A 17,986-nucleotide genomic window follows, 5' to 3' on the forward strand; every position below is an offset into this window, starting at 1 on the left:
CTGTGTCACTCATGAAAGCGGACAGTCTGTGCAAAAAGCTAAATCCAGCCCCAAGCATCTTCCCTGAGCAGCCCAAAATATGCGGTACAGGCAGGGGCTGCCGGACCCCTGGCATCACAGGGAGACCAGCATCTTCTCACCACAGCAGCTTGCCCACAGCCTCAAGGTCATATCTGATTATTTTTATAATAATCCTGTGTGTGGTTGCTTGGTCCCATCACCCCAAGAGCGGAGATGCCCTCACAGGACCTGCTGGGTCACGTGTGGAGCAAAGCAGCAGCATCGCTGTTCTCGCTAGAGCTGGGCACAGACCATATGGTGCCCAGTGCATAAATGCATTAAGTATTTTATAATGCCAGACACAAAGGCCAATTTCTGATCTAAATTAAACAGGTATAAATCCTGAGAAAATCCTCTGCTGACATCAATGTTTTTCTTTTTTTCCCCCCTCTGACTAAGAATAGGATTACACAGATTTAAACACAGATTAGATTCCACTTCTGACCTGAAATATTTATATATTCCTGATATATGGAATATATAGATACGACAGTGCTTCAGAAGCACAGGTCTAATAGAAAAAAATTCTAGCAGCAAATTGCCTAACTATCTATTCATCTAAGAGAGATTATGGTACCCAAAATGAGAGCATTAAAAATTAGAAGCCACCCTTTATTCCTGTGTGCCAGCACAGAGAAAAAAATCATTTGATTCTTATTGAAGGAGACAATTTTTCCCCCATACATGTGTGCAAAAGACAGTGCCTGAATATATATATATATATTTTTTTTTTTTCATAAAAAGTAATAGGAGAAACAAGAGTTCGTCATCTGAAGCAGCAAGTCAGAAATTAGATGTGTAATGACCCCAAACAGATTGGGTTTTCCATCCCTGCAAATGGGCACCTGAAGATGATGAAAGCATGACCTTCAGATGCCAACATACAGCCAGGCAAATCAAAATTCACATGTATTTCCAGAGAAGCCTGAGGCCATATCCATTATCTGCCTTCAACATGGCCAGCTAACTTGGACATTTGGAAACCAAACTGATAATTAAAAAAATACCATTAAAATGACTTGATATGTCTCCGTTCCATTCTCAGGACTCTTAATAATCTCATGCAGTCCTAGCAAAAACCAAAAACATCACCCTGACTCCAAAGCTTACACCGTGAATCTGACCACTCATCCAGAATGAATCCTGGTTAGTTTTATTTCAAGCTACTTTGGGTAAACATGGCTTTGGGATCTGTAAGCCTTCGGTACAAAGGTTTGCCTGTCTGCCTAGCTTTGGCTCGCCTGGAAGGTGTGGTGCTGATGAAGACCTTCAGCTTTGGCCCATCTCTCCAGGGTTTTCTGCCCGGTTAATGTTGCTCTCCCCTTCATCTTCACCAACAACTGTCCCAGAAATGCTGTCATGTGGATCAAGAGCACCCCAAACCATTTTCTACCATGCAAAACATACTCAGTAGGCAGTGTACAAAATCAAACAGGTTTCTACTAGACCATCTCCACCAGCCACAAGACCGAAGGGCTACAGTTGTGAGCCTGTGCTCCCAAGAGTCTGTTTGTGCCTTTAGTGACTGCTATTCCAGATCTTGATCAACCTGAAATATCCGCCTCCAGCAAGAAGTCAGGATTTCAAGGAAGATCCCATTCTTCTTTTCTAATGCTGTAACAGCACAAAAAGAATGAATATGCTCCAGCAGGCAGTATTTCTTCAAAAAGAAATCACGTTAGCCGAAGCAAACTGAACTACCCCAAACTAAACCATTATCAACACATCCTGACAAGGATTTTTCTTCCTCTAAAAATTCAAACTTCATTAAATGGTCCTCAAATTTTCCAAAGGCCAAGAGAAAGGGAAAACGAGGCAGTAGAGGAACAAGGTATATTACTATTGAACAGAAATCTGTTATTTTAATTAAGCACTCTCTATTAACTGGAAGTTAATTAGAACCGCGGGATAAAGCATCAGCGTGATCTTGTGGGCTGAAGACATGAATTGTAACAGCACTTAGTGGTGTTGTCAGAGCCCCTGTGGTGCGTGGAAGCCCTTGAAACCATGGGTGTAGGTGTTCAATATCCCTCTGTTCAACAACAATTCCTTGGGAACTCAAAAAACAAACAAACAAAGCAAAAAAAGAAAAAGAAAACTAACTTGGTCCTAAATCATCATTAAAGCATACTGAACAGTGAAGAGACTCATAAAATCCTACAAATGGATCAGAAGAGAAAGTGCCTGCAAGCTGTAAGTGATCTGAAGATGTTAACGAGTTACCAAGATGTGGTTTGCCCCGGAGCTCTGGTGGTTTTTATTGGGCCATCTGGGCTTTGCTGCAACGCAAACAGCATTACCGCCGATTGTTATTAACAACGTTATAATCATTAACAAAATACCACAGTGCTCAGATTTCAGGTGTCATCTTACCTCCTGCCGTGTAGCCGGGGCTTTCGGAAGGTTAGGCTGGGATTTAGAGGACAGCCTGCCCAAGACCCATCAACAGGGAGAGCACACCTCTACACGCCAGCATCCAGCCCTGTGGAGCACAGGGCTCAAGGCACAGCCCCTCAAACATCCTTTTCTGTGCTCTCAGAAATGCCCTTGGAGCATCACTGGAAGGCAGCAGCCAACAGCACTGGTGCTGGGCCCAAATTCCACACTCCCGTCAGCAAAGGACAAGGAATAATTAATGCCCTTGTTCACAGGTGTATGTGGCTAGGAGAACACGTTGTCCTTTAAAGCCCTGTCTGACTGCAAGAGACAAATTCTGCCTGCACCCAAGCAGAAGATGGCCCGTGGCGGGTGGTAGCAACACTGCCAAAAGCAGCACGTGGAACAAAGCACCACACCGAAACGGGCCTGCCTGTCACTGCCTGTAAACAGATGCTCATCACCCAGGCAAGGTGTTTGATGGAGTAAATTAAAAATAAAACATCCTACCCTCGAAGTGTTGCCTCACTAATTGTCTTTTTTCTGTCGGGACGTTAGACTTTGTTTGAGTACCGATCATTTTCCTGGTTTTAGCCTCTTTTGGTGAGAAGCCGTGTACAGCTGACATTCTGGTGGAGACAGCCTCCCCCTGAGCTCATCCTGCCTCATTTTAGGCACCAGGGAGGGATACCAAGGCAGTGACACCTCCAGCAAGTATCTGAGGTAGGCACAGAGGGGAAGGCAGACAGAAAACTTGAACAGGGGACTCTGCCCCAATGGAGAAGGAAGGAGAAGCACTTTGGTCTGTAAAGGCCAACAACCTCCTGTGTACAATGCCAATATGCCCAAGGAGGAGGAGAGATCTAAGAACTGGTCCAGAATGCCCCAAACCTCACTAAGGCAGTTTGTGTGCCCTGACCTGGAGGCATGTACTGCCCATCTCCCACAGAGGCCATACCTCAACCCCACAGTCAGTCCAAAGGACAGGACACCACGAGGAAAAGAGCAGAGAAGTGGCTTTTAGGGAGCTGCCCATTTTCAGGGTTGGCACGCGCTGTCTTTGGGAAAGCCACAGGAAAAACATGCACAAATTGTTATTACAGTGCACTGAAAGCCAGACAGTCTATTCAAGACAAAAAAAAAAGCCACCACCATGGAAAAAATAATAATCATACTTTGTCTAGATAGCTCACCACTCTGCGGTGGAGCTACACAGAGGGAGGCAGGAGCCCCAGCTGATAGGGACTGGCACGACTCCACTGCCTTCAAGTGAAGCCAAGCCAATGTAAAGACAGCTGCAGACTGGGTCCAAAATATGAAACCACAAAAAGGGCTCCTTTAAATTATTGAAGATATACTTGATTTCTGGCTCCCGCAACAGCTTTTGCAGCCCTCTATCCATTCAAAGCATCATCAGCCACCCTTCAAGCAGGATTATTTTCCTTTTCAATTGGACTTTGACTCAACAGCAAATTTAATTAACTGACCTAATGGACTGGAGCTGTGGATTGAAAAAATAAATAAATAAAATCAGCTCCCACAAAACAAACAACAAAGAACCACCATTTCAGGAAAACAAACAAACAAACAAACAAAAACTAGAGTAAAAATGTGGCTTGTGCTCCTGCTTTTTATAGATGCAAAATACCAACAAGACCTCAGCTGTGCTTCTCATGCTGTGAGGTCCAGAGAGCTCCTCCACTCTGGCAACCATTTGCTCTTCACTGTCTTGTAATGGAAGATCCCAAAGCCCTTTACCAGTTTCTCTAATGTGCCAAGAGCAGGCTAGTGGTAAATGCCACCTTCCCCATCCCAGGACTTTCATTTCACTAAAACCACAAAGATCCACCCATCAGTGCTGCAGTCCCTGCTGGTGACACATTTCCACCAGTGTCCAGAGACTGAATGTGGCTCTCAGCATTCACCACCACTATGTCCCCAGGACCACCACATCCCCGTGATGCCACAGGTGTCTGCACAGGCTTCCTCATAGGTCCTCACAATGGGACAGGTCTCTGTTCCTCTGCTAACCAGACAGGAGGCTCACAGCAGACCAGCGAGCAGAAGACTACAAACACAGCAGCGTGAGCGACACCTCTCTATTCTGGCACCCACAAACCCCTCGAGTGCCTGAGCTGATCTCTATACACTTGGCTTTTGGACTCTTCCCACAGGTACCTGCTAGCAGCTACTGCTGGAGACAGGACAGAGCTGCACGGAGCTTTGGTTTCTCCTGGAATGACAATGCAGGCTGATCTCAACTTGCTGTGTGACCTCGGGCAGGCTCTTTGCCTGATCCCTTCCCATCTCATCCAGACGGCCATCTCCACGGTCACAACACCACTCACCTCCTGTCAGACAACAGAGTCCCGACTGCAGCAACAATGCCCACAGCTATGCCTTACACGCATCATCCCTCAGCAGCCACAAGAACTTGGCCCCGCTGCTCCTCTGCACACTCCTCACCAGCTCTGGAGCTGCCATTGACATTTCTGGATTATTTATTGCAACTTTCAAAGCAAGCACCGCGTTACTTAACAGCGAAGTGCCACTTAAAAGGCATGCCATTGAAATCCGGCTGCATTACGTATGGTTATGAATCAACTAGCTTCCAAGTGACTTATTTTAAAATACATCCATTTGCACACAACAACAAAAAAGTAAAATAAATCAGGCATCCACGCATCAGTGCCAACTTCATCAGCTGCTGTGAGGAGCAGTGTATTCCACTCATCCTCCCTGATTGCGCAGAGCTGATACTGTTTGCCTTCTGTTGTTCTCTTAGAAAAAGGGGAAAACAAAGAAAAAAAGAATTCCACATCCATCACGTGAGCACCTGACAGAAGCTTCCAAGAACAAATTCATTACTGCACATGAAAGGTACAGTCAAGAACGATGTGCACGCAAAGCAGTGATTAATTAGGCTTTTTGCTGAAGAAATTTTTGTACTTGAAGGGTAGGATTTAAATCCCTGATCAGCATCACTTCTGCTATGACACGTTTGGAAACAAGCTAATGGGTTGGAATTAGGCTCGTGTGCAGGCTGTGACACCTGTATCTGCCACGTAAGAAATAAAATAAGAAAATACTTCAAAATATTTTCTTTCAGATGCAGATTCCTTTCTGTTCTTCAAAAAGACAGTGCAGTAATGGGTAGAAAGCTATGAAAAATAGAAGTAAGAAAAAAGGTTTGGGAAGCACAGGAACCTAGAGTGGCCAAGGGTGCAGGTATGTCCCCAGACCCACCACTCAGACCCAGGTCCTGGGCACCTGCAGTGAAGTTGCGCTGTGGGAGGAAAACCCACCACCTCCTGGGGGTCCCACATTTCCATGGAGCAGCAGAAAAGCCACCAGCCACAGTGGTCTCTACAGCAGCGCTGCCTGGATGTCCACAACATTGTCTCAGCGATACCAGAGCTACCCAGCTCCCAGCCTACAGCACATCCCCATGCTGTGCTACATTGGCTTTGAACAGCACACCCAACTGCCAGTTTCTACTGAACATTTTCATGCCTAGAGAACAAAAATAAGAGATTCAGAATCCATATAAAGTAATAATTCCTACCCAAGCCAAGCATCTCCAGCGCTGGCAGAGCTCTCATGTGAGGTTAGCACCTGCAAGGTCTGGGGACCCCATCTGTGATGTTCCTCTGGGCTTGCCCCCAGATCCCAGCCTTTCGAAAACTGAGGTATGAACGAACTCACTAATGGAAGAGGTGATGTCAGTGTCAAACACCTGTACCTGCCTAATCTCCCAGGCAAAAGTTATCTTTGCCAATGCTTGGGCTTCGGGATTGCACAGTGCTCCTCTCTCATTTGTCCAATTTTTGACTGTATGTCAAGTTGGCTACTGCCAAGAAACATAATTAATGCAGAAAACCATTCCCAGTGGCACCAATCAAACACAGAGCAGACATGGTGCTTCTCCAGCAGCTCCAGCCTTCAGCTGGGAAAGGCTTTCACAGAGGACAGCATGCAGACTGAGCTTCCCTGGAAACTCCAGCACTGGTCACCCCTTGCACAGCAGCTACCAGACAGGCACCATCCTGCACGGGTTCCTCTGCACACCTGCAACTACTTCTTCATTCACCTCGGAGACAACCAAGGCCATGCTAGACCAACAACAGCAGCACATTTACCTGTGAACACCAAGCTGGCATTTTCCAGTTCTTCTTGGGGAACCTTGAAGCTGAAGGACTCGTTGTAAAAGGGATCTATTGTCCCTCGCATGCAGGAGGTTTTCTTGGTTTTGGTTAACTTCAGTCCATGAACGAGCTGAATTTTCACAAAGGGATCTGGCAAAAACGAGAGAAAAAACACAGGCTGCAAGTTACTGGTTTTATAAGCTGATGCTCCTGGTTTGGGAAGGTTCAGCACAGCTGGGCATGTGGGAACAGGGCTGGACCATGCTGGAGAACAGCGCTGGGAAAGGAGCAGGACTCGTACCGCCACACAGTGGAGAGACAAAAGTCGGGCAGCTGGCTTAAAAGTGCTCCCTGCTGAAACCACGCTGAGCACAATTAATGACAGCCTTGACTCAGACCAAATGCACTGCTCTTTCTGGAAAATGCCAACGTTCTGGCAGCAGCAGCGGCTGGGGCAGGGAGCATGGCAAAAACCCATCAGGACATGTGCACGAAGCAATTACCATCTCAGAAACAGCAGGGAACAACGCATGGACACTGTAAAAACCTAACATTGCCTCCAGAGTAGCTAGTTACCCTAAATAAAACCATTGCAATATTAACATTCATGCAGTGCTTGGCACCTGCAAAACAGAGCACAGCCTTAAATGGGCTGCCTTACAGCACAAAGCATCAGGGTAAACTGGGCTCCTGGTTTCTCGCTTTGCTCTGGGTCAGAGATTTTGACTTTAAGCAAGATGAAGGTATTCATACTCTCTATTTTAGTTCAGGGTAAGTGTTCTGGACACTGGTTATTGCTAGCTATACATATAAAATAAGGATCTGTTGCCTTGAATTAATAGGAACCAAGTATCTGAACCCTCCTGGGTCCCCCCCAAATTGCAGCCTTGCTGCTGGTCTGCTTTAGAAGCACACAGAAGCTGTGCATGAGTAATGTGAGAAATACCCTGCCCTTTACCTGAACCTTGGCTCATGTCTGTCTGAAGAAGCTGTTTTGCTCTAATGATGTCCACGTTCAGTCTTCCTGCGCTGGGTAGGTAGTTTAGTGACAACAGCAGCTCCCCCAGCTCGACTTCATTCTACAGGGAAAAGGCAATGTGGAAATTCAGAACAAAGCTCGGAGGGGAAGGAAAGAGCAGGAAGATAAATTAAATAAAACCCATTTGCCTGAGTGCCTGAAAAACAAATTTTAGTCACACTCTAAGCCGCAACCAAGAACCATCTGGTGGTATCTTGTGCTGAGCAGAAACAAGAAACAACACTATCCCCAGATGAAGGTCTGTTCCTTAAACCTCTGACCACTCATCAGCTTTTCAGAAGCCACTGCAAAGAGGACCCATAAGGAAGAAGGAATACAGGGTCAGTAGTTTCTACCTCCCTTCACTTTGAGAACCCCCTGGAGCTACTCATCAGCCTCACCTCCTGATTAATGCACACAACACGGACCCCATTGGAGAAGGTCTTCTCCTCCCTCCCCAGCCCCCATGGACCACCACCAGCCACCTGGAAGCTTCAGGTATGGCTCAGGCAGGAGATGGTTAATGCATCCCTGGGGCAAATAAATAAATAAATAAATAAATAAATAAATAAATCTGGAGAATTGAAAGCACTGCTCCTCAGACATGGCAGTACAGAACAACCTCTTCCCCTTAGCACGCCCGGGCTCAGAGATGCTGCTGTTCTCGGATGCAAAATAAACACAAGGAAGCAATGCTGGAGGTGCAGAGCACACCCACCTGCCCCAGCAGGGCACCGCTCCTTCAAACTCATCCCAGGTCCATGCAGGAGCCCAGAGCTAGCTCTGCATCCCCAGTAGCAGCACAGGTCAAAGCCCAGACTAGATATGACCGCCACCGCCCGCTCACAGGAGAAGAGGAGCTGCTGAGGTACTGCAGTCATAGCAAAAGGCTTAAATATCTTTAACAGTGCCCCAAATATTAGATTACAGAAATCACAAAGTGACTGGGTAGGCAATAAAGAAAAAAAAAGCTCTGAGACACAGCCACAACCTGAGCTGGCGCCATGAACCAAATTCATCAGCAGACGGGTCAGCACACACGGTGCCCATCCTGGGCAGAGCTGCGAACACGAGCACACCCAAATTCCCTCCAGGCCCCCAGGTCCTCGGTGTGGCATGGGGCTGCACCCGCTGCCTGGCAGGAGGGCAGCACACCAGCAGCTCCTCCTGCCCGCAGGCCATTTGGCTCCTCATCCTACAAGCCCAGCGCTAAATCTGACGTCAGGTAATCATATTAAAAGTTCTCCCCCAGGCATTTTGTCTCCTCTGTTCCCACTGACTACTCCCCGCAAAGCCGCAGGACGCGCTCAGCATGCAGGAGCAGGTGGCAGGCTGATGAAGCCCTGCACCTCTATGCAATACAATACAATCTATTTTTATTTATGTATTTGCCTTCTAAGGAAAATATGGCAATAGGCTGCCTGATCCTAAGCCAAAACCACGTGCCCTACTCACACACTTGACTGCCCCAGAGCCCCGCCAGCAGCATCAACCCCAAACTGGCCATCCCGATGGCACCTCTGCACCCTTGCTACAGCCTCTCTCCCACGCTATAGAAAGCATCTGATTTCTTAACCCTAACCCTTTTTGTCACAGCAACTCTTGGGTCACATTACATGGCAGGATGTGATTACACAGCACACGGACTCCTCTTCACCATGTGCTGCAAGCCTTTCTGCTGCTGCTGCAGTATTTTTGCTTTTCCTGGAAGGCAACTTGCTTCCATCAGCCTTCATGAAGCCCCACATCACAGTTCTCTTCAAAATACGGTATTTTCAATTATTTCAATCAGAAAGACATTTCCCAACACCTGACCCAACACATACGCAGTGCTTACAATTCTTGCAAGGTCAAGCCACCCCAAAACAAACCGTTGTGCCCAACCATAGCACAAAGTAAGGATCTAGGAGAGCATCACATGCAAGGTAATTTAAATGACCAATTCTATCATCTTTGCTTTGACTTTCCCCCAAAACCTCTGACACATTGATCACTGAGAATGGTACCCCAAGCAGGACCATGGTAGCAGACCTGGCCAGGAGCCCACAGCCAGAACAAAGCCACCCCGATGCTGTCACTCGGGATGACTTCTCCTTCCCCCTCCTGCCTAACAAACCACAAGGGCTAATCTCAAAGTTCACACCTGGCTTGTAAAATCTATTACGAGCACGGTAACAGAACACTCAGCACCCACAGCACACAAACAGGACCCACGTGAGGTATCCCTCAACCTCACCTCTTTTTTTTTAATAACACCAACAATGTTTTTAATGCATCCAGGCTTGTTTTCTGCTCGCATTCACTGCTGTGCTGGGCTCCATGCAGACTTTAATTCCTAGAAATTCAGGTACATTTAGACAGCACAAATTAGGAAACTAATTAGTGATGCTATTACCAGCTGGGAAGAGACAGTCAAACATTTTAGCCTGTAAATACCAAACTCCTGACACAGCCAGGAGGCAGGCTGACACTGGGCAGGAAGGTAGGACTTTTCAGATCACCTCAAACTTAGAGTGCTGGAAATCCACAGTAAAATTTGGGGTAATTACTTCCAGACCCATCCATGGGGGAACCTGTGGACCTTAACCAAGATGTGCAGGAATTAAGAAGCTCCTCAGCCAAAGGAGAGGCTGCAGGAAGGGGTCTCCCTGGGAGGTGAGGGGAGGCTCAGCAGGGACACGCAGGTCTCGCCCGAGGGTCTGAGCCAATGGGAGCAAAATCGCTCCATTTTTCACGCCCACAAAAATCAGGCTGGGTATCCCTGCAGCCAAGCCAAGTTTGTTCAAAGAGCTCCTGCGACGTAAGCACCATGGTGCTGCCCAACATGAGACCTTGCTGGGGAAAGGTAAAGCTAAATCCCAGATTTTCAGCAGGACCAACCTACCAGGGATATCAGCAGCTCCACAAGAACCTTTTTGACTGTTTGGGCATAAATTTAAGTGAGGAGAGATATAAAATACTTTATTTTGTAAGCGTGATCCACCAAAGTCAAAAAACTATAACTGGCTTTAATGAGTCTCAGCTCAGGCTTAAATTCCCAAATCCCAGTAGAGCCTTCTGTCTCTTGCTGCTTTTCATGTGTGTCCAGATTTTTGCTAATTATCTTAGGGGAGGTAAGGTACAAGCCAGCCCAGAAAGACCGTGGCAGGATGAGTGTGCTCAAAAACAAAGCAGCCCCACGGCAAGGCGGAACAACAAAAGTATTCCCAGTGATAACAAAAGGTGCTTTCAGAAGGAAACCCAGCTCCCCGAATAGCTTACAGTATGAGTGACTCAGGCCTTTAAAAGCACTTAACTCGAGCAGTGAACTGCCTCTGATCCTATAAACACATTATTTCTACTTTAGCTGCAATGATCTAGGAAACAATCTCAAATCCTGCCACAGTGGCCAAGGGGACACCAAGCACTCAGGAAAACATCCATGGGTGGTAGCTACCATGCGTTTCTCCCCAGAACATCAGATGAGCACCTCCACCCCGCGATGCCCAACCACGCTCAGCAGCCTTCCCCTGCTGTTTGGCCACTTGTCGTTTGCAGTCGTCATTAAGCAACAGGCAAGGACCCAACTGGGTGCTCCAAGAAGCCCCAGACCCAAGGTGCACCTTCTCAGGTTTTTGCTCCCTGCTCTTTCCCCAGCAAGCTCACAGCAGGTGTGCCTTTGCTGACGTGACAGCCTCGCTAATAACACACACTGATGGCACGCTCTGTGTCGGACAGGAAAACGGGGATGTAGGCAGAGGAGCTGTTAATGGACTCGGTGCTCAGCGGGCAGAACAGACATAACTGGGGAGCTTCTGGAGTTCACCATACGATGGACAAAAAGGACTCTTCTCATTACGGGACAGGCAGGAGACCCAGCTCAGGGATGGATGCAGAGGTTCCATGGGGCTGGTGGGGCCCGCAGGGCTGGCCAGGGTGCTCCTCCAGCACACGGACCTGCTGAGCTTGGGCATCCACACTGTGCTGCCGTAACCACTGCCCCCCGTGGCCACCATGCTGTCTATAGGTATTTTTATCAGCAAGAACAACATCAAGACATGTCTTCCTGGAGAGACTCCAGGCACAGCAGCATGGCTGTTGTTCTGTGGCACACCAAAGCCTCCCCAAATCTCACCCCTGTGTTTCAGCTGAGCGCAGAAGAGAGGGATGCGAGCTTAAGCACAAGACGTGTCACCAGCGCATTGGTCATGGCAGGGGACAGAAGCTTCTGAATTTTCCTTTTCCTCCATCTTTGCATCGGAAAACTGAAACACTGCTGGCTTTGCCTATGTGAACACAAGATGTTCACAGAACACAATGTGCAGAGGTGCCCCTCAGGCACGGCTGCGCAAAGGCATGGTTGAGTTACCATTATTATGCTGATGACGTGCTGATTTGTGCTGAGATCCCAGATGACCCTGGGAAAGCAATTTCCTGTTTGATTAGGTGCCTAAGTGACACAAGCCTAGATGTCTGAGACTCTCCTGAAGCTCTCATTTACATTTCACTCCTGGCTGTTCCCCTCCACAGCCTATTTCACAGCCAGCCTTGGGCTTGCCTTGATCCAGAACCTTCTACCCTTACTACTTGGGATGAACCAAACACACAAAGGATATATTTTTTTTCCTCTTCTGTCCTCTCTGAAACACAACAAAGCTGTCCCAAGGGAAAGAGAGTTTTTAATTAATGCCACTTGCACATCTTGTTTGGATCTGGGCAATTCCTTACTCGCAGCCCCCCTGAGCTGTTCGTTTCATACTGCTACAACACCAGCAAAATCCTGCAGCTAAAAACTCTTCCCAGTTCCCGACGGGAACCAGAGCACATTACATCAGCACAGACATCTATGCAACGCTCCTAATGAAGTTTCAGATTGATTTTCCTCCTCAAGGTTATCTGTGATGATACCTCCAGGCACAGCAGAAAACTGATGGCTTAGAACAGTTTGCTCTAACAGGCTCTCTACAGCATCCCGTGACACACAGTGATCATTTCTGGAAGGCTGGGCTATTAAGGACCAGAACCTGAAATATATACACACACACATATATACACATATAGATAGATAGATAGATATACACACACACACCCCAATGGAGAAGAATGTTACCTATGTAACAGAGGCTGAGTAGATACATTATGAAGAGAGTCACAAAATCCTTTCTGAAGTCTTTGCAAATTCACGTGGCCACAAGGAAACCATTTATTCCCACCCACCCTCCCAGGAGATACTGCCCATCTCGAGGTTCTCTGATATTTTTGAGCTTTCTGGCAACAGGACAAAAGCAGCTCACAAACAGTATGTTCACAGGAGCCGTGGCACGAGTCCTGCTTCTACAAACACACACCTTGGGGTAAGGGAGGTTAGCAGGCTTTTGCTCTCTGCATGGCACCTGCAGCGATGCTGTGGCTGCAGCAGTTCCCCCAGCTCTGCCTCTTTGCCAGACCCACCAACATCCTCTATAATGACACCAGCGAGGAGAAGCAGCTTCTCATTTTCACCTCACATGGGGAGGCAGTGAGAGGGGAACTGCCCACAGGGCAGGGACGAGTACCTGGAGGAAGGACTGTTTCTGATCCAGATCCCTAGGCTGTACAAGTCAAACAGCCCTGACGTTTCAGCCATAAAGCAAGGATCCATCTGGGAACCTGAAACAGGAGCAGAACGGCCACCTGCCACTTGTTCCCACCAGCAACTGCAAGAGGAGGTATCTCTGATTTGCCTCTCTCATGAAAAAGCCTCCAGGCACGAGATGGAAGGCTTCCTCCAGAGAGCACCAGCACCTCCTCTGGGCTCCTCCTCAACAAAATAATTCCTGCAGCATCGCAGTCCTCTGCAGAAAGGGCAAGGAGTGAACGACACATGGGTGAAGGGAGGAGGTGGCTGAGGTGACAGCTGGAAGCAGAAGAGACAGATAAGGGCAAAAAGAGAAAATGTTCAGAAAGAAAAACTTCCCAGTGCTGGAGCTTTAAAGACTGAAAAAAGGGAGGAAACCAACCAACCAAAAAACACAGCTCGATTTTTTTTTCCCAGGAAAAAAAATAGAGAAAAGATACAACAAAAAACGGAAAAAGCCCTGACAATGCTCACTTCCATATTTGATTTCCTCCAACTCTGTTTTACCAGCATGGAGCCCCCTTCCACACCAACACACACGAGGGTGAACCAAATGCTGTGCCAAGGCTCTCTAAACAAAGTCTCCGGATACCTTTCCATCTGTCCTATGCCTGTATGAGAGATGTGTGCTGGCAGGTTTTTTTAATAATACCCCATGCTACCAAGCGCAAAACATGTTCCCAAGGATGGCTCCTTCTCAGACTGCAGTGGACAAGCCCAGGAGTGTCGGTGCCAGGAACAAACCCGGTGCAGGCACAACTGCAGGGCTCCAAGCGGCGTGCCAGGGCCACCTGCCTGTACGCCACAATTCAAGGTAATGTGCAAAAGAACTGCCCCAAAGTGAATCATTACCTGAATTTCAAATTCCCTTCTTGCTTTTCCTTCCCAGGCAAGGCATGGTAAGAACAACAGTACAATGCCTGCCGTAGGCTTATCCCTGAGATGGGAATCAAAAACTGTAGAGCCCTGCCACAGGAGAGCTATTTGTGCAGCACATGCTGTTTTGAATGGACAAAGATGACAGCTCCTTAAAAGACTGTCACTCTACTGCTCTCATAGTATGAAGTTAAAAAAGCAAGTCCAACACTTATCCCCTCTATTATAGAAATGGCTTAATTTGAGGGGAGAAGGAATCTTTGTGCTATTTTCCCCGACTACGACCACGCAAGTTTTTTTCTTTTGCAGAATGATCTCCAAGCTCTCATTACTGCTGGTCTAAAACGTTTATTCCTGCCTACTCAAATCTGCCAAAAGAGAAATGAATCATATGTCAATAAAACTTGGGGTCCTGAACATGTGTTTTGGAATTAATCTTAACAGAGAAATGTGTGAATCTGAGCACAGCCACGGCAAGGGCTGCCAACTTCATTCATGGTAATTAAGCAAAGCCACACACATTTAAGGGGATATTTAAGGAGCGCAGAGCGTTCCTATGGGGACTGGACTCAGTGCTCCTCCATGAGCAGCTACTGCACTTTAGAAACACTCTAATTATCCTAGAGAGGAAAAAAAAAAAAAAAAAAAAAAAAAGTCATCCAGAACTACTAGGGATAACGAATTTGGCAGTACCTGCACTGACATTTCCTACAAGGAGTCAGACCTTCTGCATACTTGTTGGCCCTGATCATATACTGGGAAGCAGCTCACCTGTGCCTCCGTTTTGAACACAATCCCACCAAATTCTGTACACACTTTCCAAACCAAAAAACGTGCTTCTGTACAGGCACAGTCTTTCACCTGATGTTTAGCATTGTGTTATCTCCTTGCCCTGGTTCCTCCAGAGGACAGCACACTGCTCGCCCATATTCAGCTTCTCTGCTGACTCGACAGGCTCCTGGTATAACAACTGTATGCATCCTGGTACGATGAGCAGCCTGGTTCATCCGACTGGCTAGACCCAAGGTAACTTTCAGGCTGTCTGTTAACAAGCAGCTCTGTGAGGGGGTAATGGAGATGTTCTGGCACCAAACACACCATGCCTGTGCCCACCCAGGAGCTGCACACCCCAACACACAGCTTGCAGGAGCTTATCCCGGTACAACCCCAGTGTTACTGTGGAGTTACTGCTGCAGGAGCTGGACCATGCCTCAGTGCACTGCTGGCACCCATTCATGGTCCTGTGCTGAGGCACAGCCCCACCTCTGGGCTTGATGGGGCTCACAGTGAGGGTGGGACCAGGGCTCAGCACCTGTCCTATCAGCACGTACCTTGGCAATGGTTTCCAGGTAGCAAAGCAGATGGTTATCTTAGCTGAGCCCATTTAGGATGCTTTCCCTGCTCTTCTGCAAACCCTGTCCTGTCCCACCCCATCAGGATGAATCAAAACCCTTCTCCTCAGCTCCTGCTGCCTGGATTCACTTCCCTCCATCTCACCACGCTTCAGTCTATAAATGCCAGTTAGAAAAAAAGAAAAACCACCACATATTTCCTGTCTTCCATCTTTACATTTCTTATCTACGCCCGTCTGTCTTTCTCTCCCTCTGTGGCTGGTTTTACAAGCACCTGTTGCAGAGCTTTCTTCCATGCGGGCTCCATCACTGGTGGCAGAGCTGCTGCCAGCTGCTGCTCAGCCTCACAGCCCCGGGCAAGCCAGCCCAGCCCGGAAAGTTTTCATCACCTAATCATCAGGGCAGCACCACGGCGGCTCTGTCTGGCTCTCAGGAAGCCCACGATACCTTCTGTAAAAGAAAGTACCAGCACTGGTGGGTTGTTCTGTCCCAGTCTATCCTGATCTCACTACACAGAATGCACTTGGGCAGCCCCAGGTTCAACCAACATGAAGTGAATAAAGGCTGCTCCACAACCAACCAAGCAAAACAAAGAGAAGTATTAAAAAAAAAAAAAAAGTCAGCATGTCAAATCTATCATATCAAAGGCAGAATCTTTCAATTGGCAAACAAAAATTACAAATTTCTAGCCTAAGCATTACTGTTATTGAAAGGCATTAAAATGCAGACTTTCAAAGTAATAAGCTTTATTGTTTTACTGCTTCCAAGATTTATTTTAACCCTTTGATCAATGCTTTTATCTTTAATCTCCACAAGCAGAAAATGAACTCTAGTCAATGAGCTTTAAAACCTTATCAGTGAGAAAACATGGAAAAATGATACAAAACATCCTCGCTGGATGTCCTGGTACAAGCACTGCTATTCTCTTTGCAGTCTGCCAGTTAGATAGTGCCCAGCCAGAAAGAACAAGGAAATATGAGAAGACACTTAACTAAAGCCACAGAACAAGGCACTTAACTGACTAAGGTGCAAAGGATTTTTTGGTTAAATTAAGATTTGACTTGATCTGCTTGCTATCTTATGGAAAAAGTCTTGTAAGGTTAAGCCTGTTCATTCACAGTGAGTTTTATTTTTCTCGTTAATTTTACAAAAATCAAAATGCCAATTCCTGCATAAATAATTTAGCTGAAATCCTGCTGGAGCAGCCAGCACTGCTGAAAGCAGCAGCAGCTTTTCAGTGAAACTTTGGAGAGGCCGGAGGAAGGGCTGGCTCCAGGCCAGGCACGTGAAGGCTGAGATGGTCTTGGCGAACCAGAGTAGGCATTAGCTGTGCGGTGACTCCAGGTTACTAATAAAGAGATGCAGAATGCAGAGACGTGTTTGTCATGCAAAGGCAAAGAAAAAAAAAAAAAAGCAAGGCTGCATGGCATGAGTCACGAGAGGATAAGAGGAATGCAAAGAGACCTCTGTCCTCAGATATATCAATGCTGAGCCCATGATGAACCACCAATACCAAAAAGAAAAAAATAATCATGTGTATTCATGAATAAACGTTTGGGAAAAAAGGTGGTGAGGGGAGCCCAAGAATATCTGTTCTTGTTTATTTTCCTTATGCACGTTTGCCCCTGCCTCTCCAACCATCATGCAAAGCAGACCCCAGCACAGACACCAAGGAGCCCACAGTTTTCACTGGCACTCAATTTTCAGATTTTTCCTTTTTGCATGAAAAAAATGTCCTGGCTAATCCCATAATGCTACTGTTTCTACTCCAGCAAATCCAGCCAGCTCTCCTCCAGTTATCAGGGTCTTGCTTTTCCTCTCCCTGAGCTCTGAGGAAGCACAAAGCTCTCTCCAGTTGCTGTGCACCCAGAGCTGGGCAGAGACCTCACTGATTGCACACAAACACTGCCTGGCTGGCTTTTCTTCCCACCAGCACCTGATGACAAGTTCCCACTCCAAATCACCCTCTCAGACCCAACATAAACCAGAGGCAAGGTCAATAATTTCTTGTTCATCTCATCCAACACTTGTGGCTATGACACCCTTTTGTGGACACACAAAAATCAAGGGAACTGTGAACTGTCCCTGTTCACATGAGGTTTTTGATTCAGCAAAGGCTCTAAGGCCTAGAAAATGCACTCCCACAGCTGGTGACACACAGACAGCGGCAACCGTGTTAGACCAACCTTCAGCAATACTCCCTTCCTTAGCACAAACAGGTAGGACACCCATGCCTAGCTCTTGGCTTAGCTTTTTACTTGGTCACTGCAGGTGATGGTGCTAAAAGCAAATCTGGTAGCTAAGGGCAGGTCCTGGTTGCAAAGCTCAGACCTCAGAGCTCCTTCCCTTGCTGCAGAGGAGGTGGCACTTAGCCCAGGGCCCTCTCCTGAGAGGACCCTCTGCACCCTTCTCCCATCCCACCCAGACCAAACTGCAGACCCAAACCTGCAAGCATGCAGCAGGCCATGTACATCAGATATAATCTGCGGCAAGTTTAATTTCCTTCAGGGACACAACACAAATAAAATTATCTTGCAATTTTTTACTCTGGGATAGATTTGTC

The 17,986-nt window shown here is 47.2% G+C and overlaps 1 protein-coding gene across 1 annotated transcript in view; it reads right to left on the bottom strand.

Moving 5' to 3' along the window:
* Positions 1–17,986, bottom strand: part of SYT17 (synaptotagmin 17) — a 36,058-nt gene that overhangs the window by 7,088 nt on the left and 10,984 nt on the right. Inside the window, exons 6-7 of the mRNA XM_082772192.1 lie at positions 7,540–7,660; positions 6,576–6,731 (exon numbers count right to left, since the gene is read on the bottom strand). Coding sequence (XP_082628318.1) covers positions 6,576–6,731; positions 7,540–7,660 — 277 coding nt within the window. The remainder of the gene's footprint in view (positions 1–6,575; positions 6,732–7,539; positions 7,661–17,986) is intronic.

Source organism: Aythya marila, assembly GCF_965140915.1.
Source record: "Aythya marila genome assembly, chromosome: 15".
Classification (NCBI taxonomy): Eukaryota; Metazoa; Chordata; class Aves; order Anseriformes; family Anatidae; genus Aythya; species Aythya marila.